This window comes from Acipenser ruthenus, chromosome 54 (assembly GCF_902713425.1).
Source record: "Acipenser ruthenus chromosome 54, fAciRut3.2 maternal haplotype, whole genome shotgun sequence".
NCBI lineage: Eukaryota > Metazoa > Chordata > Actinopteri > Acipenseriformes > Acipenseridae > Acipenser > Acipenser ruthenus.
Window position 1 is genome coordinate 5,439,925 of NC_081242.1, and position 20,509 is coordinate 5,460,433.

Here is a 20,509-nt window from a genome sequence, read left to right on the forward strand (position 1 = left end):
AATACATTTGTAAAGATAAAATTGAAATCACAAATAGAGAAAAAAAAGTGCTCAAGCTTCAAAAATCCTTCATGCAAAACTAGCAATCTTGTTTATGATGTTTATATATATATATATATATATATATATATATATATATATATAGTAAAAGATCACGCTACACACGGGTTCGTGCCCCTTTAAAATTTCGACCCAGCACAACAGAGATGGATTTTTCCGCACTGACGCGCTATTTTTTTAATAAACACAAAAATAAACAAATACAAAACAAAACCTGACTCCGTTTTGGAGCGCTTACTAAACAGGTTATTCCCTGACTAACTCGCAGGACGACTAAGCCGTTTACCTGTCACACACACAAAAACCACACAGGTTTAACACCGCACTTACTTCTCAGGACTGCTCGGAAGCAGAGCACCTCACCTCTGCCTCCTTCTACTCAGCAGCCCTGAGAAATCTGACTGCTTCTCTTAAATACCCTGCACCTGGTCCTAATTTCCAATTGCCACCCAGGTGCAGGGGATAATTAAACAATAAAACAGGTAAATTAAACAATAAAACAATTAAACAAAACAAAAGGTGCATTTTTTTTCTCTTCAGGGAGGCTTTAACCCCCTCCCTGCTGTCTCACATTCCCGCTGCAGTTACAATATATATATATATATATATATATATATATATATATATATATATATATATATATTAGCTCAAAGAGCTAGCTGCACCTATGTATATGTGTATGTTGGAGAGACAGGTACAACAAAATACAAAAGTAAATGAACCAGTGGATCAGCACTTTACAAAGAACAAACATAACATGAATTACCTAAAATTTGTACTTTTAGAAAAAAATGTAATTAGACAATCTACAATATAGAAGACAAAAAGAAAATAAATGGATATATAAACTCAGTACCATGATGCCTGAAGGTTTAAATAGAAAGGAATAGTAGATCATTACATCATCAACTACAGTATGTGGTGAAACATGACAATCATATTAATAGATTTTAATAGAAATAAATGAGTGTAGTTGCCATGATATTCAAAACCTGTAAGTACCTTGACTGTTTTGTTTTCAAACACGCTTTCCCCTAAGCTATGTAACATGCCGGAACGTTGGGAAGTTATCTCTTTTGAGCATGGGGCCTTAAGAAATACTTTTTTCAATTCTTCTGAATTATGTAGAATCTGCAAGTGTTTATATATATATATATATATATGTATATTGTAACACAGCAGGGAGGGGGTTAATCCTCCCTGCATGAAAAAAACATGTGCGAATGCACAGTTGTGTTAATTGTTAATTATCCCCTGCACCTGGTAATTATTGTTAAATTAGAGCCAGGTGCAGGGTATAAAAGAAAAGCAGCCAGTCTGTTCAGGGCTGCTGTGTGTAAAGCCCGCTTGCGAGTGTGTGCAGGCGTACCACGAGAGTGAAGGTTTGTGAAAACTGTGTTTATTTTGTTTGGTTTGTTTTACAGGGAAACAGCTTAGCTGTCCTGTTTTTAGTTTAGGTTCCAGTGTTTATGTTTAGTTAGCGCTCCGAAGGAGCTAGGTGTTTGTTTTGGTTTTGATTTCTGTTTGTATTATTAAAAGTGCGCGGAAGCGCTGAACCCCCAATTTCTGTGTGTTGGGTCTATTTTTAAAGGGGCAACGAACCTAAGTGGGGGCAAGTCGTCACAATATATATATATATATATATATATATATATAGGCTGTATTTATAGGTTTTTGACAGCATGACAAATATGTGTTATTGTTTATATTCAAATCCATGATTTAACTGCTTCAGAGTTGAATTGAAGAAAAATAAATGTCCCGGTTTTTCACTCTGGAAATCTGGTAACCCTACATCTATAAAACAAATGTACACATCTTAAAACAGGATCACTTTTTGGGAACTTTTGAAAATCCTCTCAATTGAAGCCTAGCTAAAATCAAAGTAATTTTAGATGACTAGTGTAAGTCGAGAGACCTTTGAAAAAAATATGAAAGTCCATAAGAAACAGTTGCCCTGGATACTTTATCTACAGTATATCGTATTAAACACTTTCTGGTTCATTTTTTCTTTTTCTTTTTTAAAAGAAGCCTCATGTCATGGTGTGCTTTTTTCAGAAATAAATGTACAGGTTTTTATTTCTATTTTTAAATATGTAATAAAGGAAAATATTTCGGATTTTGCTTAATTTTCGAATATTTAGCACTTCTTAAGTGAGAGATTTGTACTGGTTTAGACACGTTTTAAAATCTGGTGGTTTAGAGATGGCCTCACCCCCTTATTAAATACTGTTGGTTTACTGCATTTGGTTTAACAATTTACAAAAAGTTATAACTTGACAACCTCCGTCCTACTGATTTAAAAAAGACAAACTATGAAATACTGCACTAAAATAATGTCTTCTCATTTCTCTTGCAGACCCAACCCCACCTAGAGAGATCAGTGTAGACTCTGTGGGAGACGACTCTGTTTCTCTGAGCTGGGGCCGTCCTGTCGGTATGGATGGGTTCCAGTACAGCTTCAACATCACCTACTCCTGCTCCTTCTGGGGTCACAGTGGCTCCACCAGCGCACCCTCCAACTCCATTGTCATCTCTAACCTGAGATCTGGAAGCGAGTATGTCTTCAATATCACTACTGTACAGGACACAGTAAGCCAGAGCACACCTGCTTCGATATCTCTCTACACCAGTAAGGATTGTGTATCTAAACCAATAAACATATAATAACCCATGTTTGGTGTTAAATAAAAAAAAAAAATCCCTAATTTGCAAAATGTGTTTGAAGATATAAGTAATAGGTAACACATAGTTACTCAGTAAATACATATGTACTTACACATAATTACAATGTTAGTATGCATTGATACAATGTACTTCATTTCTATTTTTGGCATGATGTAATCCTAATCCTAACCCTAACTCTAAACCTAAGCTAATTGTGTACTTACATATACAGTACTTTGCAAAAGTTTTAGGCAGGTGTGAAAAAATGCTGTAAAGAATGCTTTCAAAAATAGACATGTTAATAGATTATATTTATCAATTAACTAAATGCAAAGTGAGTGAACAGAAGAAAAATCTACATCAAATCAATATTTGGTGTGACCACCCTTTGCCTTCAAAACAGCATCAACCCTTTGCAGTCCATTTATTGTGCGGCTGTCAGGCTGGTCAGGTCCAATTAATTTTTATGAACAAAATAAAATTTCAGACCACATGCAGTTTAAATTGAAATAAAGTGACTTTATTTGCGTAAAACAAGGAGTAAAGCAGTGCAAATCCAAAGGGTACCCTATACAAAGACACCAGTAGCAAAATTTTGAACAAAAAACATGTTTTTATTATTTTTTTATATATATATATCAGGCGAACATTGAAAAAAAAAGTAACAAAATTTCACTAAATTTTTGTTTCTGCTTGATTATAGTACCTTTAGAATAATCAGACAGGTGCAACACTTTTTCAATTACACACTATTGCCAAACAAAAAAACAAAACAAAAATAACTAAAAACAATTTTTCAACAATTTTATAACTATTTATATCAGGCGAGGTCTGCAAACAAAAAAGCATTTACACTGACAGAAATTATCTGTATGTGTTGTCACAAAGACGGCCAGAGTGGGTGGCGTCAGACCGGAAGCAGGAAGGAATACAGAGACAGTGGTTGTGATGAGCTGAGTGCAATGGCTGCACTCAGCGTTTATTATCAAATAAAAAGGTTTTAAACGGTACACAAAACAGGACACGGCACTTGCGCCAAAATAAACAGACATACAAAACGGACTAACACTAAACAAACGGTGCACGGACAGACAAACAGACACGGTGAGAACAAACACTTTACGTTTTACGATCTTACTTATTTTAACTCTCCTCTCTCTCACCCGTTCTCCTCTTCCGAACACCCAACCCACCAGTGAGTGAAAATGTGTCTCTATATATACTGTTGTGCTGGGATTCAATTACTAATTAATTATTCACTTGAATCCCAGCACGTGAATTAATTCTGTGCAACCCCGTGCTCACATATTACATTTAACCAGCACGTGAAGTGATTTGTGCCCTCCTCGTGCCTACATACAAATCTACACTTTTTAAATATACGTGAAACACAGACCCGTTTATATCCCGTGTACCAATCTATACACCAACATTAACATACGCACGCATACATACATACACATAACACAAATGCACACAGGGGCGGGGCGCATTGCCACATATACCCCCCCTTGTGCGCAGCACACATGGCCTCAACGGCCACCTCCCCCCTTAAAAATCCAGCAGTCCAGGACAAAGTCTCGGGCTGGGAAGGGAGGCTTCAGTGGGCCCATGCCTGGCCATGCTGTCAGCACCCCTGCCGGTAGTGGCACGGCTGACAGCCTGTTGGTTTGCTCCTGCAGCGAAACTGCTGCTGGGGAAAGTGGTCTCCTGACCTCTCCCCCTGTCTTTGTAGCCGGTAGCTCCCTTTGGTGGGGCTCCGACCACAGTACTGCCGGCAGCGAAGAAGCTGCAGTGGGAGCAGGTCTCCGGACCTCCCCCACGATCTCCGGCAGCGAAACTGCTGCAGTGGGAGCAGGTCTCCAGACCTCCCCCACGATCTCCGGCAGCGAAACTGCTGCAGTGGGAGCAGGTCTCCGGACCTCCCCCACGATCTCCGGCAGCGAAACTGCTGCAGTGGGAGCAGGTCTCCAGACCTCCCCCACGATCTCCGGCAGCGAAACTGCTGCAGTGGGAGCAGGTCTCCTGACCTCCCCCACGATCTCCGGCAGCGAAACTGCTGCTGGGGTTGGTGGTCTCCAGACCTCCTCCCCCTTCTTCGTGGCCGACAGCTCCCCTTTCTGGGGCTCCGGCCACCGTACTCCCCGTGGTGGAGGTATGGGAAGCAGAGACAGCTCCTGCTGTTCTGCTTCTGGCAGTGGCAGAGGCAGAGGCAGCTCCTCTGCTCCTTGAAGTGGCAGAGGCAGCTCCTGCTCCTCTGCTCCTGGAAGTGGCAGAGGCAGCTCCTGCTCCTTTGCTCCTGCCTGTGTAGGTGGCGGAGGCAGAGGCAGCTCCAGCTGCTCTGCTCCTGCCGATGTAGGTGGCGGAGGCAGAGGCAGCTCCTGCTCCTCTGCTCCTGGAAGTGGCAGAGGCAGCTCCGGCTGCTCTGCTCCTGCCGGTGAAGGTGGGAGCAGCGTGTAGTCTCCTGCCGATGGAGGCGGGAGCAGCGTGTAGTCTCCCCCTTTTTCAGGGGACTGGTGCTGCTCTGCCTCTCTTGCAGCGGACTGGTGCGGCTCTGCTTCTGAAGGGGAAACCAGCAGGCATTCTTCCTCTGCTGGTTGTGCTGGGGAAACCAGCAGGCATTCTTCCTCTGCTGGTTGTGCTGGGGAAACCAGCAGGCATTCTTCCTCTGCTGGTTGTGCTGGGGAAACCAGCAGGCATTCTTCCTCTGCTGGTTGTGCTGGGGAAACCAGCAGGCATTCTTCCTCTGCTGGTTGGGCTGGGGAAACCAGCAGGCATTCTTCCTCTGCTGGTTGTGCTGGGGAAACCAGCAGGCATTCTACCTCTGCTGGTTGTGATGGGGAAACCAGCAGGCATTCTTGCTCTGCTGGTGAAGGTGGGAACAGCTGCCTCTCAGGCTTCGGATTCCCGCGGTCCCCCCGTCTGGGCGCTGGACGCTCGCGGTCCCCCCGTCTGGGCGCTGGACGCTCGCGGTCCCCCCGTCTGGGCGCTGGTTCCTCCTCTTCATACTGGGTGGGGCATATGGCTAACGTGTGCCCATAAGCCCCACAGCCAGGGCATAACTCTGCTGCGAGGTTCTTTAAAAAAACCTCCCAGCCATCATCCTCGACCTCCTCCCTTTTGGGCTGTGGACGCCCCGACTCCTCCCTTTTGGGCTGTGGACACTCGGGTTCCCCCCACTCAGGCGTAGGACGTTCGGGTTCCTCCCACTCAGGCGTAGGACGTTCGGGTTCCTCCCACTCAGGCGTAGGACGCTCAGGCTCCTCCCACTCGGGCTGTGGACGCTCAGGCTCCTCCCACTCGGGCTGTGGACGCTCAGGCTCCTCCCACTCGGGCTGTGGACGCTCAGGCTCCTCCCACTCGGGCTGTGGACGCTCAGGCTCCTCCCACTCGGGCTGTGGACGCTCAGGCTCCTCCCACTCGGGCTGTGGACGCTCAGGCTCCTCCCGCTCAGGTACTGGAGAGGGCAGCGACTGCTCCTCTCCCTCTTGCTCACTGGAAGGCATCCCTCCCATGTCTGCAGCTAGGTAACCCAGCACCACAATGGTGAGGTCACGAACGGATGCCGGGTTGTGCTGTTGCTCCCAGTCCTCCCATCGTTTCCCATCTCGCATCTGCAGTGCGTGAATAACCATGGGGAGGTCACTGGCGAAGTTCCCCTCGGGGTGCACCAGCCAGTCCCATATTTCCCGGGACGGTGGGGAACACGGTGGCAGTGGGGGTAGAGGGGTGGCTACTGCCCCGTTGTGGCTGTCCTCCTCCCAGCCCGGCATGCAGGATGAGGGCTGCAGCTGTTGTTGTTGCTGCTGCTGCTTCTGCTGCTTCCTGCAGCTCTTTCTTCCCATCCTCGCTTTACTATTTTTTTTTTTTTTTTTTCACAAAACCCCCTCTCCTGGTCTGACGCTTGGAGGCGCTATTATCCCACGATGACACCACGTGTCACAAAGACGGCCAGAGTGGGTGGCGTCAGACCGGAAGCAGGAAGGAATACAGAGACAGTGGTTGTGATGAGCTGAGTGCAATGGCTGCACTCAGCGTTTATTATCAAATAAAAAGGTTTTAAACGGTACACAAAACAGGACACGGCACTTGCGCCAAAATAAACAGACATACAAAACGGACTAACACTAAACAAACGGTGCACGGACAGACAAACAGACACGGTGAGAACAAACACTTTACGTTTTACGATCTTACTTATTTTAACTCTCCTCTCTCTCACCCGTTCTCCTCTTCCGAACACCCAACCCACCAGTGAGTGAAAATGTGTCTCTATATATACTGTTGTGCTGGGATTCAATTACTAATTAATTATTCACTTGAATCCCAGCACGTGAATTAATTCTGTGCAACCCCGTGCTCACATATTACATTTAACCAGCACGTGAAGTGATTTGTGCCCTCCTCGTGCCTACATACAAATCTACACTTTTTAAATATACGTGAAACACAGACCCGTTTATATCCCGTGTACCAATCTATACACCAACATTAACATACGCACGCATACATACATACACATAACACAAATGCACACAGGGGCGGGGCGCATTGCCACAGTGTCCATGGTATGGTACCTTTCAAAGCAGTCACCTGGGTGCAACCCTGGCTGCCTTGAGCACTGCACACTGCACACTGCACAGTCTTTGGTGCTCTTTCCTTTGATATTCCTGAACAATGATTCACAGTCTTTGGTGCTCTTTCCTTCATTTTTTGCAATGAAATGTGGCTTTTCATTCAGTCTTTCCTCTCTGTCTGTGGATGATGGACGACCACGTTTTCTGGAGCCAGGGTTGCGCACATTTCCCACCAGTTGTACCAGTAAGGCTTTCCTGAAGGTTTTATGGCGAACGGGTAGCTGTCCTGATTCCACCTTCATCAAATTGAACAGGATAGCACTGTTCACAATTGCAACTTCCAGCAGCCAACAGAACATCTTCCTCCACCACTTCAGAGATTTCCTTGTAAAAGCATAGCTGGCACAGTAGTGATCCGCCCGGTCCACTGCACCCATCTTGTTGGTGTAATCGCAGATCACTGAAGGCTTCTCCAGCTCTTGAATTTCTCCTCGCTTGATGGTGCGTTGTACCTTCTCACAGTCACTGCCATGGAAGGTGCTCAACATGAGCACTAGCCGTTTGTCCTTCCATCCTAGCACCATGACATTGTTGTCCTTGCTGAATGAAACCGACTCATTTTTTTCAGTTTGAGGCCTTGCTTCACTGGTGCTGGCAATCCTCTTCTATTGGCCATTACTGTTCCAGTAAGATGGATTTTGATTTTGAGCAGTTCCATGGCCAGGTCGTAACCTGTGTAAAACCTGTCTTTAAACAAATGAAAGCCATGTCCATTTGTTGTCTGCAGCAATGTTTCACACAGGTGAAGAACAATCCTTGATGAAAATGGCATGTCTGGTCTCAGCAGGGAGTCTGTTGTTGGGCTACCAAAGTAAGGAACAATAGCAGAGACATAACCAGTTTCACAGTCAGCTAAAACAAACACACGCATCCCCCACTTGGTAGGCTTCTGGGGATTGTAGCATTTGAAGATAATCCTTCCTTTGAAGCCAACGGTGCTCTCATCAATGCAAATGTCTCTGCCTGGAATGAATAGCTCACGGCATTTTGCGTCTATGTAGCTGACCACATTCCTCACCTTTTGTCCTCTGCTAACAAAAGCAGTCTGAGGCACCTGGGTGGGGGGAGGGGAAAGGTGCAGCATCCAAAAGATCTGCAAGAAACGCAATCTCTTGAATACATCTTTGAAAAACGGCATTCTGTCGGTCCATTCCTCAGAGAAATATTCTTTTATGTCTGTTTTTACATTCAGTCCCATATTCAGCACAACACCAAAAAATGCCTTCATCTCAGGTAATGTAACAGGTTTCCAGGAGTTCCAAATAGAATTGTGACGCCGCGGTCCTGTTAGCTTTACGTTCGCATATCTATTCGTCTCATTCACAATTTCAGTAAACAAAATGTCAGTAAGAAAAAGTTGAAAAAACTCCAGTGCGGTTCTCAACGTATTACTACCTTGAAATCCCTTATTTCTCACAGTAAAAGGGATTTTTGTGAAAGCATCTGCCCCTACAGATGCGCGTCTCCATTCGCCCTCCGGTTGTGCGTCTGGTTCTTGGTCACTTTCCTCCGATTCCTGAGATTCATCAGAGTCCTCAGTAAGAGAAAAATGTACTTCCTCGTCACTAGATTCTTCAAAATCATCCTCCAAACTGCTTTCATCTGTACTTTCTTCTTGCTCCATCATCTGTGCAAGCTCTTCAGGCTGCATTGCTTTTCTCTGTCTCCTCTGCGCCATTATCACTTTGTGCGTCTTTTCTCCGTCTGTTCAATTCGGCTTTGTTCAGCCTGTATATAGTCTATTCGGCTGTCTCCGCCTTCTTTCCGATCAAAGACGATTAGGGAACGCCTTGTCTCGGTTTTTTCCGGCTTAAACGCAACATAGGCTGTGTTAGATCATGGTTTTCGGCAATGTCGGACTGAGTCCGACAATGGACTGGAATGGAATTTTCGCGATGTCGGGCCAGGTCCGACATAGGACCGCAAAGGGTCAATTCTTCTAGGTACACTTGCACAAAGTCAGGGTTTTTGTAGGCATATAGTCAGGTGTATGATTAAACAATTATACCAAACAGGTGCTAATGATCATCAATTCAATATGTAGGTTGAAACACAATCATTAACTGAAACAGAAACAGCTGTGTAGGAGGAATAAAACTGGATGAGGAACAGCCAAACTCAGCTAACAAGGTGAGGTTGCTGAAGACAGTTTACTGTCAAAAGTCATACACCATGGCAAAACTGAGCACAGCAACAAGACACAAGGTAGTTATACTGCATCAGCAAGGTCTCTCCCAGGCAGAAATTTCAAGGCAGACAGGGGTTTCCAGATGTGCTGTCCAAGCTCTTTTGAAGAAGCACAAAAAAACGGGCAACGTTGAGGACCGTAGATGCAGTGGTCGGCCAAGGAAACTTACTGCAGCAGATGAAAGACACATCATGCTTACTTCCCTTCGCAATCGGAAGATTTCCAGCAGTGCCATCAGCTCAGAATTGGCAGAAAACAGTGGGACCCTGGTACACCCATCTACTGTCCGGAGAAGTCTTGTCAGAAGTGGCCTTCATGGAAGACTTGCGGCCTAAAAGCCATACCTCTGACGTGGAAACAAGGCCAAGTGACTCAACTATGCACGAAAACACAGGAACTGGGGTGCAGGTGCTCTGGACTGATGAGTCAAAATTTGAAATATTTGGCTGTAGCAGAAGGCAGTTTGTTCGCCGAAGGGCTGGAGAGCGGTACACGAATGAGTGTCTGCAGGCAACAGTGAAGCATGGTGGAGGTTCCTTGCAAGTTTGGGGCTGCATTTCTGCAAATGGAGTTGGGGATTTGGTCAGAATTAATGGTCTCCTCAATGCTGAGAAGTACAGGCAGATACTTATCCATCATGCAATACCATCAGGGAGGCATCTGATTGGCCCCAAATTTATTCTGCAGCATGACAATGACCCCAAACATACAGCGAAAGTCATTAAGAACTATCTTCAGCGTAAAGAACAAGGAGTCCTGGAAGTGATGGTATGGCCCCCACAGAGCCCTGATCTCAACATCATCGAGTCTGTCTGGGATTACATGAAGAGAGAGAAGCAACTGAGGCTGCCTAAATCCACAGAAGAACTGTGGTTAGTTCTCCAAGATGTTTGGGCCAACCTACCTGCCGAGTTCCTTCAAAAACTGTGTGCAAGTGTACCTAGAAGAATTGATGCTGTTTTGAAGGCAAAGGGTGGTCACACCAAATATTGATTTGATGTAGATTTGTCTTCTGTTCACCCACTTTGCATTTTGTTAATTGATAAATATAAAGTATTAACATGTCTATTTTTGAAAGCATTCTTACTTTACAGCATTTTTTCACACCTGCCTAAAACTTTTACACAGTACTGTAAATATCGTGCAAAAAGATGTGCACATGAATTAAATTGTAACTATGCATATGTGAACGTGTGGGTTGCAGTGCGTAGGTGTAGGGGTGATGCAGGTGCTCCAAACAACGACAAACACAAAGTTCAATGCTCAAGCACTTCTTTTTATTTTTCTTTCTTGGTGAGTTTGACTGCTGAAATAATAATGCTGGCTCTACCCAACTGTGGGTATAGCCAGCGTATAAACCAAAGGCTTGCAGTCCTGAAATAATAATACACAAACACAGAAACCCAACACAGATACAGCCACATCTCCGGACAGTGTGTGCTGTTGGTGCAGGTGCGGTGATTTAACAGTCAGCTCCCTAGCAACAAGTCTCCTGTGTTGGGAATGGATTCTTTCAATGCAGCGGGTTTGTGCATTTGAGAAAAGAGAAGACTCATGAATTTAATTGGAGACTTAACGTTTTGCGGTCCTATGTCGGACCTGGTCCGACATCGCAATTTTCCCTTTTCCGGTCCGACATCATCAAAAAGACGCAAAAAACAGGTCTCTAGTCTTTTTTTACCGGAAAAAGCAGAGAAAACCATTCAATGGCCGAGTGAGACCGATAGGAGCCGAGAGAAGCCGGAAAAAAAGGGCATATCTCATGAATACTGATAGACCCGACACCAAATAGATAACACGGACATAAACAAACAAGATAGCTGCTTCTGCATCCAGCGCTCAAGGAATAAGAGACATTTGCAGAGCATTTTTGAGATGTTATAATAATAAAATAACGACTTGGGTCGCATTATTGAGGAGTTTGGTGATAAAACGAGTGATCAAGAGATGATTTATCGAAAATTATTGCCTAATTTTCGAATATTTAGCACTTCTTAAGTGAGAGATTTGTACTGGTTTAGACACGTTTTAAAATCTGGTGGTTTAGAGATGGCCTCACCCCATTATTAAATACTGTTGGTTTACTGCATTTGGTTTAACGATTTACAAAATGTTATAACTTGCCAACCTCCGTCATACAGATTTAAAAAAGACAAACTATGAAATACTGCACTAAAATAATGTCTTCTCATTTCTCTTGCAGAACCATCCCAACCTGGAGAGATCAGTGTAGACTTTGTGGGAGATGACTCTGTTTCTCTGAGCTGGGGCAGTCCTGTCAGTATGGATGGGGTCCAGTACAGCTTCAACATCACTTACTCCTGCTCCTTCTGGGGTCACAACGGTTCCACCATCGCACCCTCCAACTCCATTGTCATCTCTAACCTGAGATCTGGAAGCGAGTATGTCTTCAATATCACTACTGTACAGGACACAGGGAGCCAGAGCACACCTGCTTCGATATCTCTCTACACCAGTAAGGATTGTGTATCTAAACAAATAAACATATAATAACCCATGTTTGGTGTCAAATAAAAAAAAAAAAGTCCCTCATTTGCAAAATGTGTTTGAAGATATATTTTTATAAGTAATAGATAACACATTAAGGCTCTCTAATTACTGTGTAGTTACATAGTAGTTACTTAGTAAATAAGAAGAACATAAGAACATAAGAAAGTTTACAAATGAGAGGAGGCCATTCAGCCCATCTTGCTCGTTTGGTTGTTAGTAGCTTATTGATCCCTGAATCTCATCAAGCAGCTTCTTGAGGGGTGATGCAGGTGCTCCAAACAAAGACAAACACAAAGTTCAATGTTCAAGCACTTCTTTTTATTTTTCTTTCTTGGTGAGTTTGACTGCTGAAATAATAATGCTGGCTCTACCCAACTGTGGGTATAGCCAGCGTATAAACCAAGGGTTTGCAGTCCTGAAATAATAATACACAAACACAGAAACCCAACACAGATACAGCCACATCTCCGGACAGTGTGTGCTGTAGGTGCAGGTGCGGTTATTTAACAGTCAGCTCCCTAGCAACAAGCCTCCTGTGTTGGGAATGGATTCTTTCAATGCAGCGGGTTTGTGCATTTGAGAAAAGAGAAGACTTATAAAATTAATTGGAGACTTAACCCTTTGCGGTCCTATGTCGGACCTGGTCCGACATCGCAATTTTCCCTTTTTGGTCCGACATCATCAAAAAGACGCAAAAAACAGGTCTCTAGTCATTTTTTCTCCGGAAAAAGCAGGCTGTGTGGTCCAGTGGTTAAAGAAAAGGACTTGTAACCAAGAGGTCTCCGGTTCAAATCCCACCTCAGCAACTGACTCATTGTGTGACCCTGAGCAAGTCACTTAACCTCCTTGTGCTCTGTCTTTCGGGTGAGACGTAATTGTACGTGCCTCTGCAGCTGATGCATAGTTCACACACCCTAGTCTCTGTAGGTTGGCTTGGATAAAGGCATCTGCTAATGAGGCCATATTCGTTACAGAATCAATTTTGGAGCTATAAATAGGTAAATACTGAGATAAAACAGAAATATTGCTGCCCTGATAATATTGTAAGTGTCGCTGACTTGCAAATGTGGCGACATTGACCAGAACCTTGCTTTATCCCTGTGGCAGGGTGCCCCTCCCCTGTGCTTATTTTGTGTTATTTGTATGTATGTAGTGGTGCACAGAGTGTGGGCTATGTAGCACAGATGGCTTAAAGTGTATATTTGTATTTAGACACAGGGATTGCACAATCACTTCACGTGCAGATAAAATGTGTAACAGTATGTCAGCACGGGGAGTGTACAAAGTAGTTCACGTGCAGCTGTGCCAAGATTCAAATGGAATGAGTCTCGGTACAACTATCCAGTCTTTCACGCATACAGAGTTGGGTGTTCAGTGTGGAGAGAATGGGAAAAATAACAGCCTCTGATTGGTTAAACAGCATCACATGACCGTGCGTATAGCATGGTTTGCATACTAATGAAGTCGTTTAACACTGAATAAATCACTACACACCACTACATTCTAAATTCCATGAGGAATAGAAATGTATGATAAGACACGAGTGTCCATAAGAAACAGTTTCCCTGGATACTTTATCTACAGTATATCGTATTAAACACTTTCTGGTTCATTTTTTCTTTTTCTTTTTTTAAAGTATTTGGGTGCACTGCACAGCCTCATGTCATGGTGTGCTTTTTTCAGAAATATATGTACAGTTTTTTTTTCTATTTTTAAATATGTAATAAAGGAAAATATTTGGGATTTTGCTTAATTTTCGAATATTTAGCACTTCTTAAGTGACAGATTTGTACTGGTTTAGACACGTTTTAAAATCTGGTGGTTTAGAGATGGCCTCACCCCATTATTAAATACTGTTGGTTTACTGCATTTGGTTTAACAATTTGCAAAATGTTATAACTTGCCAACCTCCGTCATACTGATTTAAAAAAGACAAACTATGAAATACTGCACTAAAATAATGTCTTCTCATTTCTCTTGCAGAACCATCCCAACCTGGAGAGATCAGTGTAGACTTTGTGGGAGATGACTCTGTTTCTCTGAGCTGGGGCCGTCCTGCCGGTATGGATGGGGTCCAGTACAGCTTCAACATCACCTACTCCTGCTCCTTCTGGGGTCACAACGGTTCCACCATCGCACCCTCCAACTCCATTGTCATCTCTAACCTGAGATCTGGAAGCGAGTATGTCTTCAATATCACTACTGTACAGGACACAGGGAGCCAGAGCACACCTGCTTCGATATCTCTCTACACCAGTAAGGATTGTGTATCTAAACCAATAAACATATAATAACCCATGTTTGGTGTCAAATTTAAAAAAAAAGTCCCGCATTTGCAAAATGTGTTTGAAGATATATTTTTATAAGTAATAGATAACACATTAAGGCTCTCTAATTACTGTGTAGTTACATAGTAGTTACTTAGTAAATAAGAAGAACATAAGAACATAAGAAAGTTTACAAACGAGAGGAGGCCATTCAGCCCATCTTGCTCGTTTGGTTGTTAGTAGCTTATTGATCCCAGAATCTCATCAAGCAGCTTCTTGAAGGATCCCAGGGTGTCAGCTTCAACAACATTACTGGGGAGTTGGTTCCAGACCCTCACAATTCTCTGTGTAAAAAAGTGCCTCCTATTTTCTGTTCTGAATACCCCTTTATCTAATCTTCATTTGTGACCCCTGGTCCTTGTATCTTTTTTCAGGTCAAAAATTATGTACTTACAAATAATTAAAATGTTAGTATGCATTGATACAATGTTCTTCATTATTATTATTTATTTCTTAGCAGACACCCTTATCCAGGGCGACTTACAATTGTTACAAGAGATCACATTATTTTTTACATACAAATACCCATTTATACAGTTGGGTTTTTATTGGAGCAATCTAGGTAAAGTACCTTGCTCAAGGGTACAGCAGCAGTGTCACCTACCAGGGATTGAATCCACGACCCTCCGGTCAAGAGTAACCACTACTCCACACTGTTGCCCATGTCTATTTTTTGCATGATGTAATCCTAATCCTAACCCAAACCCTAACCCTAACTCTAAACCTAAGATAATTGTGAACTTATATATACAGTACTTTGCAAAAGTTTTAGGCAGGTGTGAAAAAATGCTGTAAAGTAAGAATGCTTTCAAAAATAGACATGTTAATAGATTATATTTATCAATTAACTAAATGCAAAGTGAGTGAACAGAAGAAAAATCTAAATCAAATCCATATTTGGTGTGACCACCCTTTGCCTTCAAAACAGCATCAATTCTTCTAGGTACATTTGCACAAAGTCAGGGATTTTGTAGGCATATAGTCAGGTGTATGATTAAACAATTATACCAAACAGGTGCTAATGATCATCAATTCAATATGTAGGTTGAAACACAATCATTAACTGAAACAGAAACAGCTGTGTAGGAGGAATAAAACTGGGTGAGGAACAGCCAAACTCAGCTAACAAGGTGAGGTTGCTGAAGACAGTTTACTGTCAAAAGTCATACACCATGGCAAGACTGAGTACAGCAACAAAACACAAGGTAGTTATACTGCATCAGCAAGGTCTCTCCCAGGCAGAAATTACAAGGCAGACAGGGGTTTCCAGATGTGCTGTCCAAGCTCTTTTGAAGAAGCACAAAGAAACGGGCAACGTTGAGGACCGTAGACGCAGTGGTCGGCCAAGGAAACTTACTGCAGCAGATGAAAGACACATCATGCTTACTTCCCTTCGCAATCGGAAGATGTCCAGCAGTGCCATCAGCTCAGAATTGGCAGAAAACAGTGGGACCCTGGTACACCCATCTACTGTCCGGAGAAGTCTTGTCAGAAGTGGCCTTCATGGGAGACTTGCGGCCTAAAAGCCATACCTCCGACGTGGAAACAAGGCCAAGCGACTCAACTATGCACGAAAACACAGGAACTGGGGTGCAGAAAAATGGCAGCAGGTGCTCTGGACTGATGAGTCAAAATTTGAAATATTTGGCTGTAGCAGAAGGCAGTTTGTTCGCCGAAGGGCTGGAGAGCGGTACACGAATGAGTGTCTGCAGGCAACAGTGAAGCATGGTGGAGGTTCCTTGCAAGTTTGGGGCTGCATTTCTGCAAATGGAGTTGGGGATTTGGTCAGAATTAATGGTCTCCTCAATGCTGAGAAGTACAGGCAGATACTTATCCATCATGCAATACCATCAGTGAGGCATCTGATTGGCCCCAAATTTATTCTGCAGCATGACAATGACCCCAAACATACAGCGAAAGTCATTAAGAACTATCTTCAGCGTAAAGAACAAGGAGTCCTGGAAGTGATGGTATGGCCCCCACAGAGCCCTGATCTCAACATCATCGAGTCTGTCTGGGATTACATGAAGAGAGAGAAGCAACTGAGGCTGCCTAAATCCACAGAAGAACTGTGGTTAGTTCTCCAAGATGTTTGGGCCAACCTACCTGCCGAGTTCCTTCAAAAACTGTGTGCAAGTGTACCTAGAAGAATTGATGCTGTTTTGAAGGCAAAGGGTGGTCACACCAAATATTGATTTGATGTAGATTTGTCTTCTGTTCACCCACTTTGCATTTTGTTAATTGATACATATAAAGTATTAACATGTCTATTTTTGAAAGCATTCTTACTTTACAGCATTTTTTCACACCTGCCTAAAACTTTTACACAGTACTGTAAATATCGTGCAAAAAGATGTGCACATGAATTAAATTGTAACTATGCATATGTGAACGTGTGGGTTGCAGTGCGTAGGTGTAGGGGTGATGCAGGTGCTCCAAACAAAGACAAACACAAAGTTCAATGCTCAAGCACTTCTTTTTATTTTTCTTTCTTGGTGAGTTTGACTGCTGAAATAATAATGCTGGCTCTACCCAACTGTGGGTATAGCCAGCGTATAAACCAAAGGCTTGCAGTCCTGAAATAATAATACACAAACACAGAAACCCAACACAGATACAGCCACATCTCCGGACAGTGTGTGCTGTTGGTGCAGGTGCGGTGATTTAACAGTCAGCTCCCTAGCAACAAGTCTCCTGTGTTGGGAATGGATTCTTTCAATGCAGCGGGTTTGTGCATTTGAGAAAAGAGAAGACTCATGAAATTAATTGGAGACTTAACGTTTTGCGGTCCTATGTCGGACCTGGTCCGACATCGCAATTTTCCCTTTTCCGGTCCGACATCATCAAAAAGACGCAAAAAACAGGTCTCTAGTCTTTTTTTACCGGAAAAAGCAGAGAAAACCATTCAATGGCCGAGTGAGACCGATAGGAGCCGAGAGAAGCCGGAAAAAAAGGGCATATCTCATGAATACTGATAGACCCGACACCAAATAGATAACACGGACATAAACAAACAAGATAGCTGCTTCTGCATCCAGCGCTCAAGGAATAAGAGACATTTGCAGAGCATTTTTGAGATGTTATAATAATAAAATAACGACTTGGGTCGCATTATTGAGGAGTTTGGTGATAAAACGAGTGATCAAGAGATGATTTATCGAAAATTATTGCCTAATTTTCGAATATTTAGCACTTCTTAAGTGAGAGATTTGTACTGGTTTAGACACGTTTTAAAATCTGGTGGTTTAGAGATGGCCTCACCCCATTATTAAATACTGTTGGTTTACTGCATTTGGTTTAACGATTTACAAAATGTTATAACTTGCCAACCTCCGTCATACTGATTTAAAAAAGACAAACTATGAAATACTGCACTAAAATAATGTCTTCTCATTTCTCTTGCAGAACCATCCCAACCTGGAGAGATCAGTGTAGACTTTGTGGGAGATGACTCTGTTTCTCTGAGCTGGGGCAGTCCTGTCAGTATGGATGGGGTCCAGTACAGCTTCAACATCACTTACTCCTGCTCCTTCTGGGGTCACAACGGTTCCACCATCGCACCCTCCAACTCCATTGTCATCTCTAACCTGAGATCTGGAAGCGAGTATGTCTTCAATATCACTACTGTACAGGACACAGGGAGCCAGAGCACACCTGCTTCGATATCTCTCTACACCAGTAAGGATTGTGTATCTAAACAAATAAACATATAATAACCCATGTTTGGTGTCAAATAAAAAAAAAAAAGTCCCTCATTTGCAAAATGTGTTTGAAGATATATTTTTATAAGTAATAGATAACACATTAAGGCTCTCTAATTACTGTGTAGTTACATAGTAGTTACTTAGTAAATAAGAAGAACATAAGAACATAAGAAAGTTTACAAATGAGAGGAGGCCATTCAGCCCATCTTGCTCGTTTGGTTGTTAGTAGCTTATTGATCCCTGAATCTCATCAAGCAGCTTCTTGAGGGGTGATGCAGGTGCTCCAAACAAAGACAAACACAAAGTTCAATGTTCAAGCACTTCTTTTTATTTTTCTTTCTTGGTGAGTTTGACTGCTGAAATAATAATGCTGGCTCTACCCAACTGTGGGTATAGCCAGCGTATAAACCAAGGGTTTGCAGTCCTGAAATAATAATACACAAACACAGAAACCCAACACAGATACAGCCACATCTCCGGACAGTGTGTGCTGTAGGTGCAGGTGCGGTTATTTAACAGTCAGCTCCCTAGCAACAAGCCTCCTGTGTTGGGAATGGATTCTTTCAATGCAGCGGGTTTGTGCATTTGAGAAAAGAGAAGACTTATAAAATTAATTGGAGACTTAACCCTTTGCGGTCCTATGTCGGACCTGGTCCGACATCGCAATTTTCCCTTTTTGGTCCGACATCATCAAAAAGACGCAAAAAACAGGTCTCTAGTCATTTTTTCTCCGGAAAAAGCAGGCTGTGTGGTCCAGTGGTTAAAGAAAAGGACTTGTAACCAAGAGGTCTCCGGTTCAAATCCCACCTCAGCAACTGACTCATTGTGTGACCCTGAGCAAGTCACTTAACCTCCTTGTGCTCTGTCTTTCGGGTGAGACGTAATTGTACGTGCCTCTGCAGCTGATGCATAGTTCACACACCCTAGTCTCTGTAGGTTGGCTTGGATAAAGGCATCTGCTAATGAGGCCATATTCGTTACAGAATCAATTTTGGAGCTATAAATAGGTAAATACTGAGATAAAACAGAAATATTGCTGCCCTGATAATATTGTAAGTGTCGCTGACTTGCAAATGTGGCGACATTGACCAGAACCTTGCTTTATCCCTGTGGCAGGGTGCCCCTCCCCTGTGCTTATTTTGTGTTATTTGTATGTATGTAGTGGTGCACAGAGTGTGGGCTATGTAGCACAGATGGCTTAAAGTGTATATTTGTATTTAGACACAGGGATTGCACAATCACTTCACGTGCAGATAAAATGTGTAACAGTATGTCAGCACGGGGAGTGTACAAAGTAGTTCACGTGCAGCTGTGCCAAGATTCAAATGGAATGAGTCTCGGTACAACTATCCAGTCTTTCACGCATACAGAGTTGGGTGTTCAGTGTGGAGAGAATGGGAAAAATAACAGCCTCTGATTGGTTAAACAGCATCACATGACCGTGCGTATAGCATGGTTTGCATACTAATGAAGTCGTTTAACACTGAATAAATCACTACACACCACTACATTCTAAATTCCATGAGGAATAGAAATGTATGATAAGACACGAGTGTCCATAAGAAACAGTTTCCCTGGATACTTTATCTACAGTATATCGTATTAAACACTTTCTGGTTCATTTTTTCTTTTTCTTTTTTTAAAGTATTTGGGTGCACTGCACAGCCTCATGTCATGGTGTGCTTTTTTCAGAAATATATGTACAGTTTTTTTTTCTATTTTTAAATATGTAATAAAGGAAAATATTTGGGATTTTGCTTAATTTTCGAATATTTAGCACTTCTTAAGTGACAGATTTGTACTGGTTTAGACACGTTTTAAAATCTGGTGGTTTAGAGATGGCCTCACCCCATTATTAAATACTGTTGGTTTACTGCATTTGGTTTAACAATTTGCAAAATGTTATAACTTGCCAACCTCCGTCATACTGATTTAAAAAAGACAAACTATGAAATACTGCACTAAAATAATGTCTTCTCATTTCTCTTGCAGAACCATCCCAACCTGGAGAGATCAGTGTAGACTTTGTGGGAGATGACTCTGTTTCTCTGAGCTGGGGCCGTCCTGCCGGTATGGATGGGGTCCAGTACAGCTTCAACATCACCTACTCCTGCTCCTTCTGGGGTCACAACGGTTCCACCATCGCACCCTCCAACTCCATTGTCATCTCTAACCTGAGATCTGGAAGCGAGTATGTCTTCAATATCACTACTGTACAGGACACAGGGAGCCAGAGCACACCTGCTTCGATATCTCTCTACACCAGTAAGGATTGTGTATCTAAACCAATAAACATATAATAACCCATGTTTGGTGTCAAATTTAAAAAAAAAGTCCCGCATTTGCAAAATGTGTTTGAAGATATATTTTTATAAGTAATAGATAACACATTAAGGCTCTCTAATTACTGTGTAG

The 20,509-nt window shown here is 42.9% G+C and overlaps 1 protein-coding gene across 3 annotated transcripts in view; it reads left to right on the forward strand.

Annotated features, from left to right (window-relative positions):
• LOC117398022 (fibronectin-like) overlaps positions 1-20,509 on the forward strand; it is a 49,178-nt gene that overhangs the window by 12,897 nt on the left and 15,772 nt on the right. For all 3 annotated transcript variants that reach the window (XM_059017005.1, XM_059017006.1, XM_059017007.1), the window contains exons 5-9: positions 2,420-2,692; positions 11,756-12,028; positions 14,047-14,319; positions 17,796-18,068; positions 20,087-20,359. In XM_059017005.1, coding sequence (XP_058872988.1) covers positions 2,420-2,692; positions 11,756-12,028; positions 14,047-14,319; positions 17,796-18,068; positions 20,087-20,359 — 1,365 coding nt within the window. The remainder of the gene's footprint in view (positions 1-2,419; positions 2,693-11,755; positions 12,029-14,046; positions 14,320-17,795; positions 18,069-20,086; positions 20,360-20,509) is intronic.